General features: G+C 42.9%; 1 protein-coding gene across 6 annotated transcripts in view; it reads left to right on the top strand.

Moving 5' to 3' along the window:
- rims1b (regulating synaptic membrane exocytosis 1b) overlaps positions 1–23,435 on the top strand; it is a 96,925-nt gene extending 73,490 nt beyond the window's left edge. For 3 of the 6 annotated variants that reach the window (XM_082965677.1, XM_082965674.1, XM_082965676.1), the window contains 12 exons: positions 2,572–2,661; positions 3,767–3,844; positions 4,397–4,465; positions 5,535–5,638; positions 6,484–6,587; positions 7,487–7,647; positions 16,414–16,631; positions 19,630–19,774; positions 20,102–20,217; positions 21,241–21,342; positions 21,572–21,711; positions 22,347–23,435. In XM_082965677.1, coding sequence (XP_082821803.1) covers positions 2,572–2,661; positions 3,767–3,844; positions 4,397–4,465; positions 5,535–5,638; positions 6,484–6,587; positions 7,487–7,647; positions 16,414–16,631; positions 19,630–19,774; positions 20,102–20,217; positions 21,241–21,342; positions 21,572–21,711; positions 22,347–22,565 — 1,546 coding nt within the window. In that variant the 3' untranslated portion in view covers positions 22,566–23,435. Of the gene's footprint in view, positions 1–608; positions 687–1,564; positions 1,688–2,571; positions 2,662–3,766; positions 3,845–4,396; positions 4,466–5,114; positions 5,242–5,534; positions 5,639–6,483; positions 6,588–7,486; positions 7,648–7,945; positions 8,099–16,413; positions 16,632–19,629; positions 19,775–20,101; positions 20,218–21,240; positions 21,343–21,571; positions 21,712–22,346 lie in introns of all 6 variants that reach the window. The other 3 variants (XM_082965692.1, XM_082965681.1, XM_082965686.1) reach the window with 3 other exon arrangements.
- Positions 23,436–26,593: the final 3,158 nt, after the last annotated feature.

Here is a 26,593-nt window from a genome sequence, read left to right as displayed (position 1 = left end):
CGTCCCTACCCACCATCTTTCTTCTATTATATTACCCATCGTTCTTTACATTGTCATTCAATGTTAACAACTCCATTTTAACTTGGTCAGTGATACTACTGTCTATGGTTGTGATAAAGAAAGTGTATGTTATGTATCATGTGGCAATGTTTTTGTTTAATGTGATGTGTTCCTATTCCATGTACTGCATCAATGTTCGCTTTTGTCTACCTGCATAGAAAGTGGACAATGTGAAAGTCATCTTTGTAATGTATTCAGCTTTATATAGTTTTAGAATATCGATGAATTCGTTCCAGACACAAAGGGACTTATTTTGTTCACCCGAGAGGCCAAAATAGTACCACACACTCTCCATGACACCATAAAAACATTGAGTTTATATTGGTTTTAAACAGATTAGAATAGATTACAGAATAGCTCTTTCGTTTACCTCAGAATAGTATGAAAATCTTTCTTGGTGATTTACATTTTTGTCTGAACATTTTATCTATAGCAGATTAATGTTATTTTTGCCTGGACGTTTTATTTATACAATTGTATTGTTTTTTTCCCCTCTTCTGTTTTTCCCCCTCAATCAATGCACGGTCTACACTCAAAAAACCACACAGGGGCGTAGCTAGGTCCAGCAATACACTACCACCCAAAATGCCCCTATTAGTCAATGGTATACACAAGGACATATACAGGTAAGAGAGTAGAATAAGAAAACCCTGCTCTCTTTCCTTTACTCTTCCCCAAAACCTGAACTCAACTCATCCTTGGCATTTTGTGGCTTATGATGTTGTATCAACGTTCTCTCAACGTAATTGATTCCCCACACCGACTCCTAACAGAGCTTTACAGATCTGATGTGGTACCACTCTCCGAGGGTGTCTCAGGGGGAGTTGGGATATGCAAAAAACACATTTCCAATAGGATAAATATAAGCATCCACCAAATTATTATTTATTATAATATGATGACCCTGGACCAGATCTGTTACAGTAATACTATATTAGTACTTCACTGTATATTTTAATACTATAATCCTATGTACTGTCCTATATACAGTAGATATATTACATGTTTGGTTTCCCATGCTATAATGCTTTGACACGTGCAACTTAAAATCTGTTTAGATGGCCTTATATAATCAGTATTACATTTAATCTCCATACATATAATGGACGGCAGGACAATCCCCCATCCCTACTTTCACTGTGTTCTCTGTTGTCGGCTATGTCTTGGGCCTCCATCAGACAATCCCCCATCACTACACAGTAGTTGGGGAGAGGAAATACTGAGAATGGGGATTAGGATGGAGTAGATGTGATATTCTGATGTCAAATCTGGATATTCCTCCTCCATGTCTCAAGCTCCAGAGACGTCTATAGGACATTTTTATTGCTTTGCTGTTTTTATACGGTTTGTTTGTTTACTTCAGTGCCATTGTTGTGTTCCCTTGCACGTCTTTATCATTGTTCATTATTTGGCCTCTCATCCTTTTGCATGCATGTCAAATCTAGGTTTTCTTTCCTTTCTTGCATGCGTCTATACCATCTACCATGGATTCACACGCGTGTAGCAACACCCTCCCTGCATGCCTAAAGAGCAAGCCTCCCCGGGGGCATCAGGGAGGGGGCGGTCCCGCCTCCCGTAGCGTCCTCACGCACCGTGTGCTCAGGTTCACTGATGAGGTCACCGTTAGGTAAGAAACCCATTACCCCGAACAGACGCCCTCCTCGCTCCCTTCGTCCACTGCCCTCCCAACCCCAACGGACGTCACCTCTCCACCCCAACCCCACGGATGACCCTCTCCCACCGCCCAAAAGGCCTGCCTTTGCACTCCACCGTCCATCCCTTCGTGAGTGATCGAATGCTCATCCTTAACCTAAACTTGTGTAAGACCACAGGACACACAACAGGGTTGACTGTATTAAACAATGAACAACTAAGTCCTTATTGGCACACTGCAAACCATAGCGTACATTGGGGCTCTGTGTCATGTGAGGCATGTGATGCCAGTTGGACACAGCATCTTTTCCAGTGTTGTGTTGACATCCATGGCCCCAACAAAGACCATGACATGACAAATGACAAGATCATCGACTGTAGTAGGCTCCCTGCCAGAGAGAAGGGAGAGAGAAAGAGATTGTGTGTGTGATAGAGAGAGTATTTGTATTGTAGTTTGTCTGTCTGCTCACACAAATTTCACCCAGTCCACGCTCCTCTTCCACCAAGAGCAAGTTCCCATGGCAACGCTCCAACCTTCACATCAAGTGGACTGACTGTACAGTATGGCCGCAAAGGACCGTTATTATAATGAATGGAGGTTTACAAGCCCCCTTCTAAGTTTGTTCTGTATCTAATGTTTGTTCCTTCTTTTCTTTCTGTCTCTCGTTTCCCCCTCCCACCTCTATTTGCAATTCCTTTCTTCTGTCTTGGATTCTTTATTTCCCTCGATTCTCTCTCTCTTTCTTTGTTTTTTTCTTCTCACTCTACCATTCCTTCTCTCTGTCTTGCACGCTTCCTTTCACTTTGTCCCGCCTCTTCCTCTTTTCCCTTCCTTCTCTTCCCTCTGTGGTACTGTAGTGATCTGCAGCCCAGTCTGGACCGGGTGAGGAGTGCCAGCACCACCTGCCTCAGGCCTGACACCAACCTCCACTCTCCTGATAAAGACAGGTACATACACACCAACCTCCACTCTCCTGATAAAGACAGGTACATACACACCAACCTCCACTCTCCTGATAAAGACAGGTACATACACACCAACCTCCACTCTCCTGATAAAGACAGGTACACACACACCAACCTCCACTCTCCTGATAAAGACAGGTACATACACACCAACCTCCACTCTCCTGATAAAGACAGGTACATACACACCAACCTCCACTCTCCTGATAAAGACAGGTACATACACACCAACCTCCACTCTCCTGATAAAGACAGGTACATACACACCAACCTCCACTCTCCTGATAAAGACAGGTACATACACACCAACCTCCACTCTCCTGATAAAGACAGGTACACACACACCAACCTCCACTCTCCTGATAAAGACAGGTACATACACACCAACCTCCACTCTCCTGATAAAGACAGGCACACACACACCAACCTCCACTGTCCTGATAAAGACAGGTACACACACACCAACCTCCACTCTCCTGATAAAGACAGGTACACACACACCAACCTCCACTCTCCTGATAAAGACAGGTACACACACACCAACCTCCACTCTCCTGATAAAGACAGGTACACACACACCAACCTCCACTCTCCTGATAAAGACAGGTACACACATATCCTCCTCTATAGGAGATAACCTACTGCACCTCCTTTTCTAGGTTTACAATGTTTCTTCAGTTGTTGAACGTTTCTATATTCTCTCAAATACTGTAAAAAAAACAATCATTTGAGTGTTCTATTTTCCCAGAGTATACCAATAGGTGGAATCAACAAAGATTCAACATCACTTCACCCATTCTTGTCATGCATGTTATCTATCAATTGTGTTCACTAGCTCCTCAGTGTATATTGAGAGGTGCTGAGCAACACAGTGACTACACAACAACAGCTCTTTCACATTGACCTGCACAATAATTCACACCTACTGTCACTGAGTGTTTTGGCCAGCAGAGGCATTCTAGGTGCCAGGGAATCCCAATGCTTTTAGCTCGTTCTAAACTAACATGAACCCAGCCCTCCCTTCACTCACTGTGTCCCTCTCCCTGTTTCCCCACCTGGGGGATGCCTCACCCCTCCACTCCTCCAGATGCTCCAACTCTCTGCCCCGCAGACAGCTCACAAGCCCCAGGATTTTAGTAGAGCAGGCCTCCCCAGAGGAAGAAAGGTACTGGGTACCGACCTAGCCCTACCCTTACCTCCCAGGACCCAAGCTGCAGTCCTGCTACTGTACTTGCTTAGCACTGCGTGGCTACTATAGTTTTCCTCTAACCATAAGCCTAACCCTTGCTCTAGCCCTGCCCTAAACCTAACCCCAACCCTGCACTTTATAGCTTTCCTAGATGTTCTAGATTACAGTGTAAACTGGTGGGTTGTTGTAACGCTGTAGTTACTGCTCCGCTTGCTGCTTCACCTTACTGACCTGCACCTGACTTCCTGCTTCCTCTGCTACACGTCTGGCTTCCACGTGCTCTGTTGTCATGGTGTTTTGATGTTTCTGTTCTGAACAGTTAGTCGCAAGCAATGTAGCAGTGCAATATAGTAGTCTAAAATGTTGCATCAACATTTTTTTGAAACAAAATCATTTCAGCCAAAGCATCTCTTTTATTTTAAATAAAACACCAGCTGAACACGCATTCAAGATTCGTCTTTAGTTTTGTTTCTCCATTGGGTTACCCATCCTCCATTTTGTCTTCTTCTCATGTCCTCCACGTCACAGGCAGTCAGGGAGCCTGGGCAGACCTAACAGTCAGAGAGGTAACAGCAAGAAAGGTCTGGAGGCTGACAGGTAAGGTCATTCTTTCATTCATTCATTCATTCATTCACCCCATCCCTCTCATACACCCCCGGTCATCCTGTCCTCTATCTGGATGGAGATCATCACTCTTCAAATCTAGAATGTGTTGATGTCTGATGTCAATCTGAATTGTTACAAATTGTGACTTTGCTATGAATGCAGTTCAGCAGCACAGCAAAACCTTTTCTAAATGAGCGTTGTATAGATGTACTGTCAGTAGACCCATAGCCTTAGCTCTGTGTTTTCTTGAATTGTTATGTCCTTCATTTATTGTGTTCTGGTTCATTGTGGGCCATAAGGTCCTTCTTTCTGTTGTATATGATTTACATTGTGGGCCATAAGGTCCTTCTTTATGTTGAATATGATTTACATTGTGGGGCCATAAGGTCCTTTATGTTAAATATGATTTACATTGTGGGCCATAAGGTCCTTTATGTTGAATATGATTTACATTGTGGGCCATAAGGTCCTTTATGTTGTATATGATTTACATTGTGGGCCATAAGGTCCTTCTTTATGTTGAATATGATTTACATTGTGGGCCATAAGGTCCTTCTTTATGTTGAATATGATTTACATTCTTTACCATTTATATCATTTAGCTTTCTTTCGTTTGTTTGTTCTTTTCTTTCCACGTGGCCTGTTGATGCCAGTCGTATCCAGCCCACCTCTATACTGAGGGGCAGTAGGGGGAGAGGGGGGCCGCTGCGCCCCTTTAACCAGACACCCCTGGGGGGATCTGCCCCTAACTCACCACGACAGGACAGGTGCATGCTGGTGCCCTAAAATATACCCCTTCAGCACCCCCTTGTTGTACCCCTTTGTCCCGTTTTGACCTCTGTGCTGCCTATACCCACTGTCCTGCTGCTCTTATTGGTTGTGGGAGCAGTAAACCAATCCCATTGGTTCCCTCTAGTGTATGGTCAAGGATGTAGCCACCCTGGGTTTTATATATGCTGGAATGGGCCTACTGTGGAGGAGTTGAACTCATTCACTTGTATTCCATTTCTCTTTCTCCTTTTCTCTCTTTTTCTGTCTCTTGTCTCTCTCTCTCTCTCAGAACACACACCCACAGCCCCTCCCCTCCTACGGGGACTCCCCAGTCAGGTCGCAGGGGCAGACAGCTGCCACAGGTTCCTGCCAGAAGCAGCAGTGTAGAGCAAGGTAGGTTGTCAAGGAGTCTGTCTGTCTCTGTCTGTCTCTGTCTGTCTGTCTGTCTGTCTGTCTGTCTGTCTGTCTGTCTGTCTGTCTGTCTGTCTGTCTGTCTGTCTGTCTGTCTGTCTGTCTGTCTGTCTGTCTGTCTGTCTGTCTGTCTGTCTGTCTGTCTGTCTGTCTGTGTCATGATGTGTCTCGTACTACAACTGAGTGTATGAAATCATAACTCCGACCATTCAAAACCATTTTGTCTGAGTACTCTTCCTCACTCTTCTCTGTTTCTTTACATTCCTCATTCTCTTCTACCTCCATGTACATGAAGAAATAATACTTGTAGATAATAAACCTGTTGATGCTAGTAAACCTAATGAAAAAGGCAATTAAATGGCACGACTGTATCTTACCCAACTATATATTATGTTTTAGATTTTAGACCCTTTCTATCCAGTAGATGTGATTTGACTTTTCCCTCTTTATATCCCCCAACAATTATGACCCTCTGTGCACGCTGTAATATTCCGTACATGATGCGCCACCTAGTGTCCAAATAGAGCAATGACACTAAGAGTACAGTACAGTTGTCTTAATACCTCCAATCACCTCCTGCTTCCTCTGTTCACCTTGTTCCCGGGTGAAGTTTCCCCTAGGTACAGATCTAGGATCAGATGTCCCTTCCCCGAATCCTAACATTAAACATAAGTAGGGGAAATGCAAAACTGACCCAAGATCAGCGTCTAGGAGCAACTTCACCCTACACCGTTCACCTTCACTGTCATTCACCTGAGAGGTTGTGTGTTTCTTGTGTAATTTACTGTATTATTACTGTATTCATTAATTAAGTCATTTCCTCCCAGCTCTAGCAGTAGAGGAGCGAGCCAGACAGATGAACATGAAAGTACATTCCTACCGGCCTTCAGCCTCCCATGACCCCGAGACGGACCTCAAGACCAAACGAGAGGTCAGTACTGTTGTATCTCTCTGCTGGAAGACAGGCACTATTTCCTGGTCCACCTCAACATTACAACCCTGTTGTAATTATATAGTTATACACCTAGAGCTACAGTATATTAACTGTTGTTCAAGATGGCCACTGTCCTTCACCCATAAAAGGTTGGAGAGTTTTCAATGCTTATTACTTTTTCATTGTCAGTTATAACACAGATGCCACTTAGGGTATTGGGGAGCAGTGGTGTAAAGTACTTAAGTAAAAATACTTGAAGGTACTACTTAAGTAGTTTTTGGGGGTATTTGTATTTGTACTTTACTTTACTATTTATATTTTTGACAGCTTTTACTTTTACTTTACTACATTTCTAAAGAAAATAATGTACTTTTTACTCCATATATTTTCGCTGATACCCAAAAGTACTCGTTACATTTTCAATATTTAGCAGGACAGGAAAATGGTCAAGTTCATGCACTTATCAAGAGAACATTTCTGGTCATCCCTATTGCCTCTGATCTGGTGGACTAACTAAACACAAATGCTTCATTTGTAAATTATGTCTAAATGTTGGAGTGTGCCCCTGGCTATCTGTAAATAAAAAAACAAGAAAATAGTGCCTTCTGGTCTTTGAAATGATTTCAACTTTTACTTTCAATTCTTAAGTATATTTTAGCAATTACTTTTACTTTTGAGACTTACGTATATTTAAAACCAAATACTTTTAGACTTTTACTCAAGTAGTATTTTACTGGGTGACTTTCACTTTTACTTGAGTCCTTTTCTATTAAGGTATCTTTACTTTTACTCAAGTATGCCAATTGGGTAGGTTTTCCACCACTGTTGGGGAGCAGATCTACACCTAAACCTCAGCTAGACACCAGTCTTCCTCTCTCCTCTCTCACCGCCTCCAGATGTATGCGGATCAGCGGCGGAGCTCTGACAACGTGTCGGCCCGCTCGTCAGACAGCGACATGAGTGACGCGTCGGCCCTATCCCGCGCCAGCAGTGCCTCACGCCTCAGCAGCACCTCCTACATGTCCATCCAATCAGAACGCCCACGCGGGCGGCTCAGGTCGGTACCCCGCTCGACACTTTAATTTAGTTTCATATGTACTTACATGATCATTTACAAGGTAATTGAGCATTCAATTGAAGATATTGAAGGAATCAAAGGCATAGTGTGGAGTTTCTCCTTCTGACTGTCATGCATGCCCGTTTTTTATCAGTCTGTGTTCCTTTTGTCTGTCTTTTTTCTGCATGCTAATTGGTGCACGTTTCAATCTTTTTGCATGATTGTTTTTCTCTATGAATACTTGCATTGCATACACACAAACACACACGGTGGGGAAACCCAAAATGAATGGACACAGGTCCAAGTCTTTAGAGGACGAGAAGAAGGAGAGGAGGATCTCGTGGGGGATGGATGGAGAGCAGGAGAGGATGAGGGCAGCAGGGAAGAGACGGTTCTCTCAAGAGCTGAAGAGGAGGAGACACACTGTGTCTGGGGACCCCAAAGATGCCAGGTAAAGAAAAGAGAAAAGGTCCTTCGCTCCGTCACGGGATGGAGGGACCTACAATGGGCCATGGCAGACAAGGCTCCATATTTTAGGGACCTCACATAATCGTTGTGTACCCACTAACCATGGTCCCCGTAACCCTATTGCTCCTGTTGTGACCTGTAAACAGCCTCAACCACCTACTGTAACTGTCATCTAGTGTCCCCTCAAACCTACCTGACTTTACATCACGTGTCAAACTCATTCCAAGGATGGCCGAGTGTCTGCGGGTTTTCGCTCCACCCTTGTACTTGACTGATGGATAAAGGTCACTAATTAGTAAGGAACTCCCCTCACCTGGTTGTCTTGGTCTTAATTGAAGTGAAAGACCAAAAACCTGCTGCAGTTGGCCCTCCGTTGAATGAGTTTGACACCCCTGCTTTACGTGTACAAACTAGTGTCCCCTCAAACCCACCTGCCTTACACGTACAAACCAGTGTCCCCTCAAACCCACCTGCCTTACATGTACAAACTAGTGTCCCCTCAAACCCACCTGCCTTACATGTAAACAAGTGTCCCCTCAAACCCACCAGCCTTACATGTACAAACAAGTGTCCCCTCAAACCCACCAGCCTTAAATGTACAAACCAGTGTCCCCTCAAACCCACCACAGTCTTATTATACTTTCTTAGCCAACCATCCCATAGTCCTATAACCCCAACGACCTCACTCACATAACCCCACCCATAACTTCCCTCCCCGCACAGCCCTAACGTCCCTACGGCTGACCAGTCCAGTCCACAACAGCCTGCCTGAAAACACGGACAAATGACCCAATCCCCTGAGCCTCTCCTGGGCAGGCCCTTATTAACAGCCTAATGTTTTGAAGTGTGTGTGTGTGTGTGTGTGTGTGTGTGTGTGTGTGTGTGTGTGTGTGTGTGTGTGTGTGTGTGTGTGTGTGTGTGTGTGTGTGTGTGTGTGTGTGTGTGTGTGTGTGTGTGTGTGTGTGTGTGTGTGTGTGTGTGTGTGTGTGTGTGTGTGTGTGCGCGTGTGCGTCAATCCAAACAGAGTGGTTATAAAACAGAGGGCCCAGGGCCTTTGACATACATTCTAAGAGATAGATCATGGCTATTGTGGACTGCAGAGAGAATGGAATGTGATGGGTTGTTCGCTGGTTGCTCAGATTGCTGCAGACTGGCTCCAGGTCAGTTTGAAGGTACCTGATAAGAGATATTGGATTCATACTGTATAATGAAGACTGGTTAAGGCAGCACCTACTCTTCCTGGGGTCCAGCAAAATGAAGGCAGTTATACAATTTTAAAAACATTACAATACATTCACAACAGATTTCACAACACATTAAGTGTGTGCCATCAGGCCCCTACTCTACTACCACATATCTACAATACAAAATCCATGTGAACGTGTGTATAGTGCGTATGTTATCGTGTGTTTGTATGCATGTGTCTGTGCCTATGTTTGTGTTGCTTCACAGTCGCCGCTGTTCATAAAGTGTATTTTTATCTGTTTTTTAAATCTAATTTTACTGTTTGCATGAGTTACTTGATGTAAAATAGAGTTCCATGTAGTCATGGCTGTATTTAGTACTGAGCGCCTCCCATAGTCTGTTCTGGACTTGGGGACTGTGAAGAGACCTCTGGTGGCATGTCTTGTGGGGTATGCATGAGAGGTATTCAACATGTCAATACCTCTCATAAGTACAAGTAGTGATGAAGTCAATCTCTCCTCCCCTTTGAGCCAGGAGAGATTGACATGCGTATTATTAATGTTAGCTCTCTGTGTACATCCAAGGGCCAACCGTGCTGCCCTGTTCTGAGTCAATTGCAATTTTCCTAAGTCCCTCTTTGTGGCACCTGACCACATGACTGAACAGTAGTCCAGGTGCGACAAAACTAGGGCCTCTAGGACCTGCCTTGTTGATAGTGCTGTTAAGAATGCAGAGCAGCGCTTTATTGTGGACAAACTTCTCCCCATCCTAGCTACTGTTGTATCAACATGTTTTGACCATGACAGTTTACAATCCAGAATTACTCCAAGCAGTTTAGTCTCCTCAACTTGCTCAATTACCACATTATTCATTACAAGATTTAGTTGAGGTTTAGTGAAAGATTTGTCCCAAATACAATGCTTTTAGTTTTTCCTTGCCTCCCATTCTGAAATTAACTGCAGCTCTTTGTTAAGTGTTGCAGTCATTTCAGTCGCTGTGGTAGCTGACATGTATAGTGTTGAGTCATCCGCAACATAGACACACTGGCTTTACTCAAAGGCATGTCATTAGTAAAGATTTTAAAAAGTAAGGGGCCTAGACAGCTGCCCTGGGGAATTCCTGATTCTACCTGGATTTTGTTGCAGAGGCTTCCATTAAGAACAACCTCTGTGTTTTGTTAGACAGGTAACTCTTTATCCAGTATATAGCAGGAGGTGTAAAGCCATAACACATATATTTTTCCAGCAATAAACTATGATCGATAGTGTCAAAAGCCACACTGAAGTCTAACAAAACAGCCCCACAATGTTTTTATTATCAATTTCTCTCAGCCAATCATCAGTCATTTATGTAAGTGCTGTGCTTGTTGAATGTCCTTCCCTATAAGCGTGCTGAAAGTCTGTTGTCAATTTGTTTATTATAAAATAGCATTGTATCTGGTCAAACACAATTTTTTCCAAAACTTTACAAAGGCTTGGTAACAGGCTGATTGGTCGGCTATTTGAGCCAGTTAAGGGGGCTTTACTATCCTTAGGTAGGGGAATAACTTTTGCTTTCCTCCAGGCCTGAGGGCACACACATTCTAGTAGACTTAAATTGAAGATATAACATAAAGGAGTGGCAATATCTTCCACTAATATCCTCAGTAATTTTCCATCCACGTTGTCAGATCCCGGTGGCTTGTCATTGTTCATAGACAACAATGATTTTTTCACCTCTTCCACACTTACTTTAAGGAATTCAAAATGACAATGCTTGTCTTTCATAATTTGGTCAGATATACTTGGATGTGTAGTGTCAGCATTTGTTGCAGGCATGTCATGCCTAAATTTGCTAATCTTGCCAATGAAAAAAATCATTAAAGTAGTTGGTAATATCAGTGGGCTTTGTGATGAATGAGCCATCTGATTCAATGATTGATGGAGAAGATTTAGCCTTTTTGCCCAAAATTTCATTTAAGGTAATCCAAAGCTTTTTACTATCATTCTTTATGTCATTTATCTTTGTTTCTAAGTGTAGTTTTCTTCTTTTTATTCAGTTTAGTCACATGATTTCTCAATTTGCAGTACGTTTGCCGATTGGTTGTACAGCAAGACCTATTTGCCATTTCTTTTGCCTCATCCCTCTCAACCATACACTTTTTAAATTCCTCATCAATCCATAGGGATTTAACAGTTTTACAATAATTTTGTTAATGGGTGCATGCTTATTAGTAACTGGGATAAGCAATTTCATAAATGTGTCAAGTGCGTCGTCTGATTGCTCCTCATTACACACCACGGACCAACAAATATTCTTTACATCAACAACATAGGAATCACTACAAAACTTCTTGTAAGACCTCTTATACACTATATTAGGCCCAGCCTTTGGAACTTTGGTTTTCCTAGATATGGCTACTATATTGTGATCACTACGTACGATGGATCTGGATACTGCTTTCAAGCACATTTCTGCAGTATTAGTAAAGATGTGATAAATACATGTTGATGATTTCATTCCTGTGCTATTTGTAACTACCCTGGTAGCTTGATTGATAACCTGAACCGGGTTGCAGTTACTAGTTACAGTTTGAAACTTTATCTTGAGTGGGCAGCTTTATGAAAGCGAAGTCAATATTTTAATCACCCAGAAAATATACCTCTCTATTGATATCACATACATTATCAAGCATTTCAAACGTTATCCAGATACTGACTGTTAGCACTTGGTGGTCCATAGCAGCTTCCCACCAGAATGGGCTTAGGTGAGGCAGATGAACCTGTAGCCATATTACTTCAACATTATTTAACATGAGATCCTCTCTAAGCTTTACAGGAATGTGGTTCTGAATAACAACAGCCACACCTCCACCTTTGGCATATCTGTCTTTTCTCTAGATGTTATAACCATGTATTGCAACCACTGTATCATCAAGAGTTTCAGAGATTGTCAGAATATGAATGTCATCTGTTACTAGAAAATTATTAATTTCATTAACTTTGTTTCTTAAGCTACATATGTTAACGTCGGCTATTTTTAACACTTTTCTGGGATGCTTGATTGTTTTTCTTGCTTTACTGGGAAGCTTAGCAGAGGTAGACATCCTCTGGTTATTTATATTAGCGCAGGGTGAGCTGCACACAGTGGACTTCCTGTTAGGGGACACCACCCCAGTGCTAACAGTATAACACTGGTTCATAGGCATGTAATTACATACAATAGCTGTAGAATCAGCAGAGGCATTCAGGACAGTAAGAGGGACACAAGGTTACTTACATTGTGTCTTCCAATAACCCTGGGATAATGTACCTTTGCTGGTACATTGTGACAACTCAGTGACACAATGGTAGGAATTAAATCAGCTGGGCTTGGGTCAAGGAACACAAATGATTTGGGTGGATACCATCCTCCTTATAATACGAGCTTTGTTTCCAGAAGTTATCAAATTTGTCAATAAGTTTTACACCGACAGAGCTGCAATAGTCTCATAGCCAGTTATGGAAGATTAAAAGTCTGCTGAACCGTTCAATGCCACGATTTAGGGAGGGCAGAGGTTCAGATATTATGAGGCGTTTGTTGGTGTGAAGTAGTGACCCAATCAGTTCTTTAAAATCCATCTTCAGCTGTTATGAGCTGTCCTTCATAATGACATTCGACCCCACATGAACCATGACAGTATCAGCCCCCGGTGACTGACTCACAGCCATGGGAAGCAACCGGGTGATATCCTGAACTTTTGCCCCAGGAAAACACAAAGTCTTTGCCCCAGGTACAGATATATGCCTCACCATCGAACTCCCTATCACAATAGCCAGAATGATCCAGCCTCTGCTGTATCTTGAAGCTGATTGCAAGGCCAGAGCCACATAACTCACCTGAAAAGAGGGCTGCTGAGATGCCGGCTGCGTGCAGACCACAACAGCCAAAGGTACAGAGCTCTGATCCAGAGAGCACAGCTCAGCAGAGGTGGGCCGCGGTGGTCCAGGCAGTGCTCAGCCAATTGATTGACTAGGACAGGGAGAGGTACATGTTTCAAACAGACCACTATAGTCCCTGTGCCCAAGAAAGCAAAGGTAACCTGACTAAATGATTACCGCCCCGTAGCACTCGTGTCGGTAGCCATGAAGTGCTTTAAAAGGCTGGTCATGGCTCACATCAACACTATCATGCCGGAAACCCTAGACCCACTCCAATTCGCATGCCGCCCAAACAGATCCACAGGTGACGCAATCTCAATCGCACTCCACACTGCCCTTTTCCACCTGGACAAAAGGAACACCTATGTGAGAATGCTGTGTATTGACTACAGCTCAATGTTCAACACCGTAGTGCCCACAAAGCTCATCACTATGCTACGGACCCTGGGACTAAACACCTCCCTCTGTTACTGGATCCTGGACTTCCTGACGTGCCGCCGCAGGTGGTAAGGGTAGGCAACAACACAAAAACTGCCAAAGAATCTAGTCAGCCAAGTCGTAGACTGTTCTCTCTTCTACCGCACGGCAAGCGGTACCGGAGCACCAAGTCTAGGTCGAAAAGTCTCCTTAACAGCTTCTACCCCCAAGCCATAAGACTACTGAACAATTAATCAAATGGCCACCCGGACTATTTACGTTGACCCCACCCCCCCCCCCACCTTTGTTTTTACACTGCTGCTACTCAGTGTTTATTATCGATGCATAGTCACTTTACCCCTACCTACATGTACAAATTACCTCAACTAACCTGTACTCCCACACATTGACTCGGTACTGGTACCCCCTGTATATAGCCTCGTTGTTGTTATGTCATTTTCTTTTGTTACTTTTTATAACATCTTTTACTTTAGTATTTTTAGTAAATATTTTCTTAACTCGATTTCTTGAACTGCATTGTTGGTTAAGGGCTTGTAAGTTAACATTTCACGGTAAGGTGAAATGTTGTATTCAACGCATGTGACAAATAACATTTGATTTGATTTGACATCCACAGCCATAGAGGGAACACCCAAGTCCCCGGCAGAAGACAGCTGGTACAGGGGCTAAAAGCGATTTGAAAGTGTTAAGTCTGGACGCGGGGGAAGAAGGCAGGCGCGCCTGGTTCCGACACGCATCCATTTACGCTCACCTGGAGTCAAACAATGAGCAGCCATTTTCAGGTTCAAGGTAGTAGAAGGGTGCAGTGGTGGAAATTGATCATAGTCCAGGAGGTCCCATTATGATCTTCTTGGATGTTTTGATAGGAAGCATTTAAAGATGCCAATAGTCTCATGGAATCCTTATTCAGTTCAAGGCACTTGGTCAAATTTGTTTATTTCTTCATGAAGAGTAATATTCCTTTCTTTAGCTGCATCAAGTTCATTATATTTTTCACAAATGAAGGTATCCATCAGACCTTTCCCCATGACAACTATGAACATGTCACAAACTGCTCCAGCTCTTTCAAGTTGGATAGGTTCTGCTGGTGTACAGCATCTTTAAGTCATACCACAGATTCTCAATTGGATTGAGGTCTGGGCTTTGACTAGGTCATTCCAAGACATTTAAATGTTTCCCCTTCAACCACTCGAGTGTTGCTTTAGCAGTATGCTTAGGGTCATTGTCCTGCTGGAAGGTGAACCTCCGTCCCAGTCTCAAATCTCTGGAAGATTGAAACATGTTTCCTTCAAGAATTTCCCTGTATTTAGCTCCATCCATCATTCCTTCAGTTCTGACTAGTTTCCCAGTTCCAGTGCTTATTTCTTTCTTTAAGCAATGGCCACTCTTCCGTAAAGCCCAGCTCTGTGGAGTGTACGGATTAAAATGATCCTATGGACAGATACTCCAATCACCGCTGTGGAGCTTGGCGGCTTCTTCAGGGTTATCTTTGGTCTCTTTGTTGCCTCTCTGATTAATTCCCTCCTTGCCTGCTCTGTGAGTTTTGGTGGGCGCTATATTCTATCAGTCCCATTATTCAATTTCACTGTATGGCGTAATTGTTCGATATGGGGAAATGTGTTTAGTAATTTGTGCTGACATACAACATCACATGTGATATAGTCTCCTTGTTTATTTGGCTTGATTAAAATGTTGTGCATGTGTTTGTGTGTCTGTGATTGTTGTGTGTGTCAACTTTCGTTGTTGTGTCCTGTGCCTCTGTGTGTCTGCGTGTGTTTGTACGTCAGTGTGTATCTCAGATCCCTCCTGGCATGCGTCCTGTGCTCCTGCTGTCCAGACCCCCCCTGGACCTCTTCTGAGCTGGAGTACCCTCCTCCCTACCCCACCGCCGGCCCTCGCCCCTTCATCACCCCCCTCCACGGGGCTGAGGAGAGGCCCCAGGCCACCCTACCCCTCCCTAGCCCCCTGGTCACTTGGAGAGGGTCCACGATGGGTATGCGGGACGGGGCAGTGTGGCGGGGCTCTCCTACAGCACCCCAACCCCTTTAGAGGGGATGGATATGCACCAGCTCCTCCGAACCCCTAGAAAGCGCCACAGAGCACTGAGTGTCATCTGTCCCTGCTGTATGTTGGCCTGTCTGAGGAGAAGAAGCCTGAACAGCTTAGGCTATTGGCTGAGAATGAGAGACTAATTTATATTACAAAAGAGACACACTTATATATATATATACTTATATCAGAGGAGGCTGGTGAGAGTAGCTATAGGAGGACGGGCTCATTGTAATGACTGGAGTGGAATTAATGGAATGGAGTCAAACATGTGGTTTCCATATGTTTGAAGTATTTGATACCTTCCATTGATTCCATTCCAGCTATTACAATGAGCCCATCCTCCTATTGCACCTCCCACCAGCCGCCACTGATTAAAACACATTGTAATGTGTTTTAATTCTATTTCAGTGTTATCGACCATTACAAAAGATTGGCAATGATGGACATTGGACACATAAGGCGTATTGCAGAATTGTGTAGGATTTTGGAAGCGTATTTGGAAATTTGAGATAATTTGAGATCATTGAGATAATTGTTTCGTTTTGAGATCTTTTGGGGTCTGTTCAGGCTTTCTTGTATCATCAATATCATGTTTTAACATTAAACTCAATATAATCACTCACCAATCATTGTATGCCTCATATCATACTGTTTAAGAACCTTATCAATTATTGTAACCCCTTACATTACAGATTTAACTTTACTCTCCTCTCTCTCCCTCTAGTCGGCAGGTTCGTGCGGCGCCAGGCCGGACCATGCTGAAGAGCACAAGCGTGAGTGGTGAGATCTACGCGTCAGAGCGTACCGATGGCAGCCAATCGGATACGGCGCTGGGCACGGTGGGCATGGGTGGCAAGAAGAGACGCTCCAGCCTCAGTGCCAGGGTGGTCTCCATCGTCTCCAACAGACGTAGTCGCAGCACGTCGCAGATCATCGGCCCGGGTGAGTTCAAAGGTTAAAACTGACGCTCACCCAAATAAAGGAGACGCTGGGGATGGTTGTGATTTGAAAATGTGGCTCTGGTATTTGATTTGATTTACAGTTTACATTGAAATACGGTGGTAGACAGACATTTTTTATTTTTTTATTTCACCTTTATTTAACCAGGTAGGCTAGTTGAGAACAAGTTCTCATTTGCAACTGCGATCTGGCCAAGATAAAGCATAGCAGTTAGACACATACAACACAGAGTTACACATAGAATGAACAAAACATACAGTCAATAATACAGAAGAAAAAAATAAAACAAAAAGTCTATATACAGTGAGTGCAAATTAGGTAAAATAAGGGAATTAAGACAATATATAGGCCATGGTGGTAAAGTAATTACAGTATGGCAATTAAACACTGGAATGGTAGATGTGCAAAAGATGGAATGTGCAAGTAGAGATACTGGGGTGCAAAAGGAGCGGAATAAATAAATAAATACAGTATCGGGATGAGGTAGATAGATGGGCTGTATACAGATGGGCTATGTACAGGTGCAATGATCTGTGAGCTGCTCTGACAGCTGGTGCTTAAAGCTAGTGAGGGAGATGGGAATCTCCAGCTTCAGAGATTTTTGCAGTTCATTCCAATCATTGGCAGCAGAGAACAGGAAGGAAAGGCGACCAAAGGAGGAATTGGCTTTGGGGGTGACCAGAGAGATATACCTGCTGGAGCGCGTGCTACAGGTGGGTGCTGCTATGGTGACCAGTGAGCTGAGATAAGGGGGGACTTTACCTAGCAGGGTCTTGTAGATGACCTGGATCCAGTGGGTTTGGCAACGAGTATAAAGTGAGGGCCAGCCAACGAGAGCATATAGGTCGCAGTGGTGGGTAGTGTATGGGGCTTTGGTGACAAAACGGATGGCACTGTGATAGACTGCATCCAGTTTGTTGAGTAGAGTGTTGGAGGCTATTTTATAGATGACATCGCCGAAGTCGAGGATCGGTAGGATGGTCAGTTTTACGAGGGTATATTTGGCAGCATGAGTGAAGGATGCTTTGTTGCGAAATAGGAAGCCGATTCTAGATTTAATTTTGGATTGGTGATGCTTAATATGAGTCTGGAAGGAGAGTTTACAGTCTAGCCAGACACCCAGGTATTTGTAGTTATCCACGTATTCTAAGTCAGAGCCGTCCAGAGTAGTGATGCTGGATGGGCAGGCAGGTGCGGGCACTGATCGGTTGAATAGTATGCATTTAGTTTTATTTGCGTTTAAGAGCAGTTGGAGACCACGGAAGGAGAGTTGTATGGCATTGAAGCTCGTCTGAAGGTTAGTTAACACAGTGTCCAAAGAAGGGCCAGAAGTATACAGAATGGTGTCGTCTGCGTAGAGGTGGATCAGAGAATCACCAGCAGCAAGAGCGACATCATTGATGTATACAGTCCAATTTAACAATTGGACATTACAGACAGTAAAAATGTGACATTATGGACTATTTGCAAGTAGCCATGACATGGGAGCTCTCAGATGTTTTTAGTGTTAAGAGTGACCTGAAGCTACCTTATAGCACTTTCATCTGAATAAGACAGTAAAAAAACAGAGAAGCACATCACTCTTGACCTTTTCTTTACGTGACTACACATCAAAATGTCTTGATGCTGGAATTCTAATCTTACGAATACAACCCACAGAAAGCATGTTATAAAGAGTTTCAAAACAACATGTTTCTACTCTAGATGACACCCGCTGGGGCCAAGCTTTCAGTCAGAGAGAGAGACTTTAAGGAATCTTTCTCAGCCTGGCTGGACTCACTGTAGGGTGGGGAAAGAGAGGAAGCAGAGAGACAGAGAGAGAGGTAGTTGAAAGGCTCCAACTGCACTCTCTACCTCTTTTTTTGCACTTCTCTTTGTAGCTGACATAAAAAGCCATTATAAAGGAAACTAGGGCCGAGGGGGGTCTCTCCGTGCCTCTCTCCTCTCTCCCCATTGTTATATAGTATAGCAGTACGATTGGTGTTCTGTGTGATAGTTGCCCTCTTTGCTGACAAAATCTAGAATTCATGTTGGGTTGAGAGAGAAGGTAAGGAAGACTTGTTTTTACATTTTTCAAGCTTGAATACTTTCATATTGATTATGGTTGATACTGGTGATTCTTGCTGCACTACAATTAATTTAAGGTTAGCGTTCTTTGTCATGAATATTGTTCTAGAGGCAGCTCTGCAGAGTGGTCACTAGCTGGCATAGCCATAAAATCAGATTTTAAGCCTAAATCTAACCTTAACCCTAACCTTAACCACACTGCTAACCTTACGACCAAAAAAACACACCAAAAAAATCATGAACTTTTACAATATCAGCCAATTTTGACTTTGCAGCTGGCCCATCTAGAGGAAATCGCTCAGTTCTGCCTCCAGGGAAAGATTCATAACAATAAACATCAACCTGCGTATTATCATCATGTACTACTGTATCGTTCTTTAGGATTGACTGTACGGTACGCCATTGTCTGTATTAGGACAGAAGGATCTTGTTGGTTGTGTTGACGTGACGAGGGATGGAACCTTGAAATAACAAAACATGTTGTTCTTTCTCTCTAAACATCTCTCCAACCCTCTCCAACCCATTGTTCAGCTGTGACTTGTGAAAACACAATGACAGAAAAGGATACTTTGACTTCTCGGTTCTTTCAATTTCTCTTTTGTGTCCTTTGTCCTCTGAGATGTAACATGGGTGGCTGTTCCCCAGCTCTGTCACTGTGTCCTATCGTTACGATGAGGCAGCTAGGAATACATGGCACCACACCTGGTTTTCCTCAAGAGGACCACAAAATAAAGCCTTCTGGCCTAAATGTGTTCATCCTCGAGAGTTGTGTTGTTTAGCACTGACCCAGAAAAACTAAGGCCTGGAAGATGGTACTTCAGGTCTCAGGAAGACAGTAGATAAGCCGTGCTAACTTAGCCATTAGCCTTAGCTATCCGCTACATTGTGTATATTTTCTCCTCTCCGGTTCCAGAGGGGAAGGGGAAGAAGGAGAAGGGTGCATCCATCCAGAGGAGCACAGAGACGGGCATGGCTGTAGAGATGACCAGGAACATGAGTCGACAGTCCAGTAAAGAGTCCACCAACGGCACCATGAACAGCTGCAACTCCGAGGGAAAGTCAGTATCTCCAAAATACAGGCTCTCTCTCTATATATATATTTATCTCTCTCTCTTTATTTCTCTCTCTCTCGCTATCTCTCTCTGCATACTGTAGGTCTCTCTCCTTTTCCTCCCTCTACCCCTCTCTCTTCGTCACTTTCTTCCTCTTTCTGTTTATGGGTACAAACGTTTTTTCCAATGTTACATGAATTGACATTCACTGTAAAGTAAACAACCCAGTATTTCAGCATTATTGCAGTAAATTCGATAGATAATTTCACCTAGGACCCATAGGTTATATACGGTAATTAGTTGTATATTGACTGTGTTCTTCTTCTGTTCTAGTCTGCTTTTCGCTGGGGTGCGTCTGGGACAGCCAGGAAACCAGTTCAGCGACTTCCTGGATGGCCTGGGTCCTGCCCAGCTGGTGGGCAGACAAACGCTGGCCACACCTGCCATAGGTGAGTAAATATCCCCCTATTCTATTCTGTCTATTCATCATGTTGTTGCCCTATCATAGGCCCTCTGTGACTCTTCCCCAATTGATAACTTATTGTTCAGATATTTCTATACCCTTCCCTTCTCCCACAAATCAGTTTCATTGATTCACATAGCTTCCTTTCTTCCGTCTCCATATTACCTCAATAACTCAATATCCTTCCAGCTTCCCTCTTGAGAAACTCAATTGCCCACTTTTCTTACTACTTCCTATTTCATGACCTTAGGTGTGTTCGAGCAGTAAGCCTAACGAAGCCGATTGTAGTCGGGGGTGCATCTGCAACAGCCAAAAGTCAGACACTGTAGTGGTTTTCCAACAGCAAGGCTCAGATCAACATAGCAGTGTCAACATAGCTGCTGTTGTTTATAAAAACAAAATCTTTATGTCGAAATTAACTTTTCTATACCCCTTTATCACACACTCACAAACTGAAAACCAAACATGTGTACCAATTAATTGGTTAGAGAGAGGTCTCAAATATCACTTTCATTTGTAGCTTTAGAATCGGGGTAAATTTGGTTCCTGTTTTAGGCGTGTCTTTGGCCATGTTCATCAAACAAAAAAACCCTAATGATTGGTTGACAAATAGTGCCTCCAACAATGCAGGTGATGACTGCATGGTGCAGTTGGTGAGAAGCAACTGCAGCGACTTGAAGGCGTCTTCATCAAAAACTGCATGACCTTTGATCACATGATTTTTGGAAATGTTTATACCCATAATGCAAAACACGACGGTGACATCAAGTGATCTGCTCGAACATCCTCCTTATCTCCTGCCTACTTCCTGTTCTGATTCGTTCAATCCAGTTCCTGTTTAGTCAACCAGAGACAAAACAGAAGACGAGACATCAGCTGCTATCGCATTGGTGCATATAGGAAGCCGGAACTGTGAGAGAAAAAAAATGATGTAGTAAACGGACTGAGTCGGACATCTTCATTTATCCACCATCTTTGGTCAACTCGTTCTACTTCTTCTTCCTCCCAGGTGATATTCAGATCGGAATGATGGACAAGAAGGGTCAGCTGGAGGTGGAGGTGATCAGAGCTCGGGGCCTTGTACAAAAGCCTGGATCCAAATCCCTCCCTGGTGAGACACTGGTGGTAGCGCCACCTAAGGGTGGAGGACTGCATTGAGACAAAATAATATTCCATGCGAAGTCCATTGAAAGTGCTTTTTAATCCAGGAGTAGTCTTATCTGGGTCCATGTAATCGCCCACCTAGAGAAAACAATTCATTCGAACCATGTTTAGAACCACAATTGAATATCCTTATCTGCTTCTTGTTTATTTTTTTCTCTATTTCTTTCTTTCGTCAGCGCCATACGTCAAGGTCTATCTGTTGAATAATGGAGCGTATGTAGCCAAAAAGAAAACCAAGATTGCACGGAAAACGCTCGACCCGCTGTACCAGCAAGCGCTGCAATTCGAGGAGAGCCCACAGGGTAAAGTCTTACAGGTGAGGGTCAAAGCGTGCCTTGTTTCATAGAGAAAGTTCAATCAGTTTTTAATCAAATAATTAAATAGATGCATCCCCTGAATAATATTAAAACCATTTTTTTATTTTAATTTTAATTTTATTTCATCTTTATTTAACCATTTAAGCTGTAAAGGTTTTAATCATGTCACGTTCTGACCAGTATGAGGGTTATTTTGTTAGTGTAGGCTGGTCAGGACGTGGCAGAGGGTATTTGGTTTATGTGGATCGGGGTGTGTGTATTATGTAGAGGGTAGTGGATTCATGTATTCCGGGGTTTTTTGGTCACTGCTCTGTTAGTCTATATTCTTTCTAGTTAATCTGTTTTCTATGTTTAGTTAATTGGGGTGTGGACTCTTAATTGAAGGCAGGTGTTGTCTAGTTGCCTTTGATTGAGAGGCCTATATATTAGGGTATGTTTGTGTTTGTAATTTGTGGGAGGTTGTCACTTGAATTGCTGTAGTTTGCCTTTAAGTCTGTATTCGTCATCTATCGTTTTGTTTTGTTTGGTATAAGTGTTTTCATTAAAAAGTTAATTATGAGCACTCAACCCGCTGCGCCTTGGTCCATTCCTGACGACCGTCGTTACAAATCAATACATTTTTTTTCTCCTTCAGGTGATCGTCTGGGGAGACTACGGACGAATGGACCACAAAAGCTTCATGGGAGTTGCACAAATCCTGTTGGAGGAACTAGACTTAACAAGCACAGTGATTGGCTGGTACAAGTTGTTCCCACCCTCCTCCTTAGTGGACCCCACACTAGCCTCCCTGACTCGACGTGCTTCCCAGTCGTCATTGGACAGCTCCTCGGGCCCACCAGGCACCCGATCCTAGTGGACCAATAGGACTACAGCTGCCAATCTTAACGGACCAATGGGACTATGGCTAGCCTACCGCTTTGTGAAACGAATTAACGTCACCTTAGAGATTAACGGACAAAAATTATTCTAGAACAACAACAATCAAGAAACAGAGTCACACTGATTTAAAAAAAAAGCTTTGTTGAGATCTGACAATCACTCCTGGCATCGTTTAATTTGTTTGTTTGTTTTAGAGAGCATTAGGTTTCAGTGTTTCATTCCAGTAACGAATTCGTCATGGTTTTTTCGCGGTTGTAATCTAGGGCTGTCGGTAATAAACAATATTCGGTAGCTAGGTAAGGCTGTACTGGAGTCGAGCGGTAAGGAGACACTCAATTCATTGAAGAAACTAAGTAGAAATGTAAATGTGAAAGGAAGCAGGGTGGTAGTTTTTAGTCAAACCATCAATAAACAAAGAAATGTATGTTAGCGTCGGAATGTATGGACCCAAGACAGAGGTGTCATCCTCCTTGTTCCTCAGGGGGTGCCATAATGTCCTCTCTGCAGTGGCCCCCATCCGGCCCCCAAACAGACTGCCAGCACTTCGGCCCCCAGGGCAGAGTGCTTCTGAGTGGGGTCGGTCCGGGCAAGCAGGGGTCTCCTTCTGGTGCCTAGACTTTGTGGATTCACATTACTGGTCCTTTTCTGTCAAAATATAATTTTTTGTTTTCAATATGTTTACCATGGCTGGTCCAAGCCGCTCTCTCGTTTTTGTCTTTGGTACGTTTGACTTTTTTTGTTACTTATGGCACAAAAATGTTTTTATGATGAGTATGAGGTTTACGATGCGTTGTCTGATGTATGCATGGAGAAGAAAAAAAAGACACAAAGAAAAAATACAAAATAGAGAAAATATCTGCAATGAGATGCAGGGGACTGTTCAGTGACACATCTTAAGTTACGATTTTTACACTTGACGATGAGATTAGTGTGGGATTACAATGTTGTTTTCTTCGTTCAGTCACCTACAAAAAGTCCAACCCAGTTGTCTTTGTATAGATGTATATTAGACCTCCAAGGAGGTTGACCAATAAATATAATTATACATTTCACTTTGAACTATCACCAGGATGTCAACAAGTCACTGTAAAAAAATATGTGTCTTTGTCCACAATCACGAGAACTTTCATTTAGCTGTTTTCCTGGAATATCCTTCCCTTCACCCCAGCACATGTTTAGGGGTTTTATCCAAAACTTCAGTTTACATTATTTTGAGATTCAAAAATGCAAGCACAATAAGCTTGATTTTTTTTACGGCAAAAAGTTAAACTTTTTGAGAGAAAAAAAGTGAATGAAAAATATATAAAAAATACTGCTTGCAAATGTAATTTTTTGGTTCATTTCATTTCTTCTTTGTCTCGATTTTTTGGAAAAACCAAAAACATCAGTTGCTCAAATTTCCCTTCTGCATCTTTGTGAATGTGAAAAGTAACCAATCAGATTGAGCTTTCCGGACAGGAACACCAATGCTCATCCTTCGTCAGGCCCGCTGACTCCTGCCACACCAAAGGGAACGTGGCCAGCATGACTCGGACCTGTTCCAAGCTGCATGCACATTTTGTAAAACAAAAACGATACTGGAAAAAAAAGATTGAACTGAACTAGATATGTGTGTTAGTTTCACATACCGTAGGCCCGCTTGTATGTTGCATGCACACGTACAGTTTGCTCGTACTTAAATATAAAGAGAAACCGAAGCCATTCACATCACGCGAAGACATTCGAAATGATCAGCTGCAGTCAAGTCTAGTCCACATCCTTCATTCCGGTGCTGAATGTTTTTCAAAACCAACTGATTACCGAGATTATGTTGATGTCTTTTTTTAAAGCTATTGAACCCGTGCTGTACTGTCGTACTAAGCAGTCCTCACCGCCCATTCTTTCAAATCTACTGTTACTGTACACATAGTTTACCTCTATGGGGCTGAGACTACATGGTTGAATATGTATAAATCAGATCAACTTATATACAAAGTATAGTTATGTTGAACATAATGATGTAATAAGATATATGGATACATATATTACACAAATTATTTAGAGTATGATGTACCGAAACTAATTTAGGTATATTGTAAATATTTTTTCAACCAAACGGTTTAGTGATATTTACGAAAGGGGCCAAGTCAGATTACGAGGACATTGTCAATTTCATTAAGACTACGATTGGACTTAGAAAGTCACAAAGGGACACTACTTTACTACAAGGCTTCAGGGTATAGTCCCAAATTGCCACACTTGAGTGTACTAGGGTATCAGGCCATATTATCTGCAAAAGCTGTCGACACAACACCTCTCTCTCCATGCTTTGAAACCTACAACCCCAGCCATGTAAAACCCCATTTATAAAAACGTCTCATTTTTTTGTGTTTCATGTTCAGTGAGTTATTCTTTTTATTTTGTCAGTATTATTAGGAGAGAAAAAAATGCTGATTGTTTACAATTTATGTGTTCCACTGAAACAACAACTATAAAAGAAACGATCAGATAAAAAAGAAAGTATTCACTGCAGCGTTTCTTGTTTGGTATAACAGGTGTGGCTCAAATGATGTGTATGTTTTATATTTTAAAAAAAAGAGTTCATTTTTATTATTTACAAATAAAAAGAATGTGTGGAAGAATTCTCCCTCATGCTTGCTGTTCTTGTTCCACTGTCAACCCTCTCCTCGTACCATACCTGGGTTCAAGTCCTATTTAAAATCATTTGAAATAGTTCAACTGGGCTTGATTGAGCTTGTCTAATAGAATGGAACCAATTCGCAAAATTGCAAACCCCGCCCATCTGACAATCCAGGCAGGCTAAAGCAAACACTAAGGGCTGGATTCAATCCCTACCGTGGAGGTATCGCGGAAGATCCACATAAAAATGTAAAGGTAATTTCCGATTGAGCCGACATTCAGTGCCTTCAGAAAGTATTCAGACCCCTTGACTTTTTCCCCAGTTGTTAGGTTACAGACTTATTCTAAAATTGATTAAATATATATATTTTCCTGATCAATCTACACACAATACCACTTAATGACAAAGCAAAAACAAGTTTTAAGAAATTGTTGATAATTTCAACAAACAAATGTAATAATGAAATATCACATTTACATAAGACCCTTTACTCAGTACTTTGTTGAAGCACCTTTGGCAGCGATAACAGCCTCGAGTTTTCTTGGGTATGACGCTACAAGTTTGTCACACCAGTATTTGGGGAGTTTCTCCCATTCTTCTTTGCAGATCCTCTCAAGCTCTGTCAGGTTGGATGAGGAGTGTTGATGCAGAGCTATTTTCAGGTCTCTCCAGAGATGTTTGAACGGGTTTTCATCAAGGATCTCTCTGTACTTTGTTCCATTGATCTTTGCCTTGATCCTGACTAGTCTCCCAGACCATGCCGCTGAAAAACATGCCCAGAACATGATGCTGTCAACACCATGCTTCTCCGTAGGGATGGTGCCAGGTTTCCTCCAGACGTGATGCTTGACATTGAGGCCAAAGAGTTTAATCTTGGTTTCATCAGACCAGAGAATCTTGTTTGCCTTTTGGCAAACTCCAAGTGGGCTGTCATGTGCCTTTTCCTGAGGAGTGTCTTCCGTCTGGCCACTCTACCATAAAGGCCTGATTGGTGGAGTGCTGCAGAGATGGTTGTCCTTCTGGAAGGTTCTCCGATCTCCACAGAGGAACTCTAGAGCTCTGTCAGAGTAACCATCGGGTTGTTGGTCACCTCCCTGAGCAAGGCCCTTCTCCTCCGATTGCTCAGTTTGGCCGGGTGGCCAGCTCTAGGAAGAGTCTTGGTGATTCCAAACTTCTTCCATTTAAGAATGATGGAGGCCACTGTGTTCTTGGGGACCTTCAATACTGCAGAAACTTGCTGGTACCCTTCCGCAGATCTATGCTTTGACACAATTCTGTCTCGGAGTTCTACGGACAATTCCTTTGACCTAATGGCTTGGTTTTTGCTCTGACATACACTGTCAACTATGGGACCTTATATCAACAGGTGTGTGCCTTTCCAA

This window comes from Salmo salar, chromosome 02 (assembly GCF_965601325.2).
Source record: "Salmo salar chromosome 02, fSalSal1, whole genome shotgun sequence".
In the NCBI taxonomy this organism is placed as follows: domain Eukaryota; kingdom Metazoa; phylum Chordata; class Actinopteri; order Salmoniformes; family Salmonidae; genus Salmo; species Salmo salar.
Note: the sequence above shows the minus strand (reverse complement) of the source record. Positions and strands in the feature narration are given on the sequence as shown.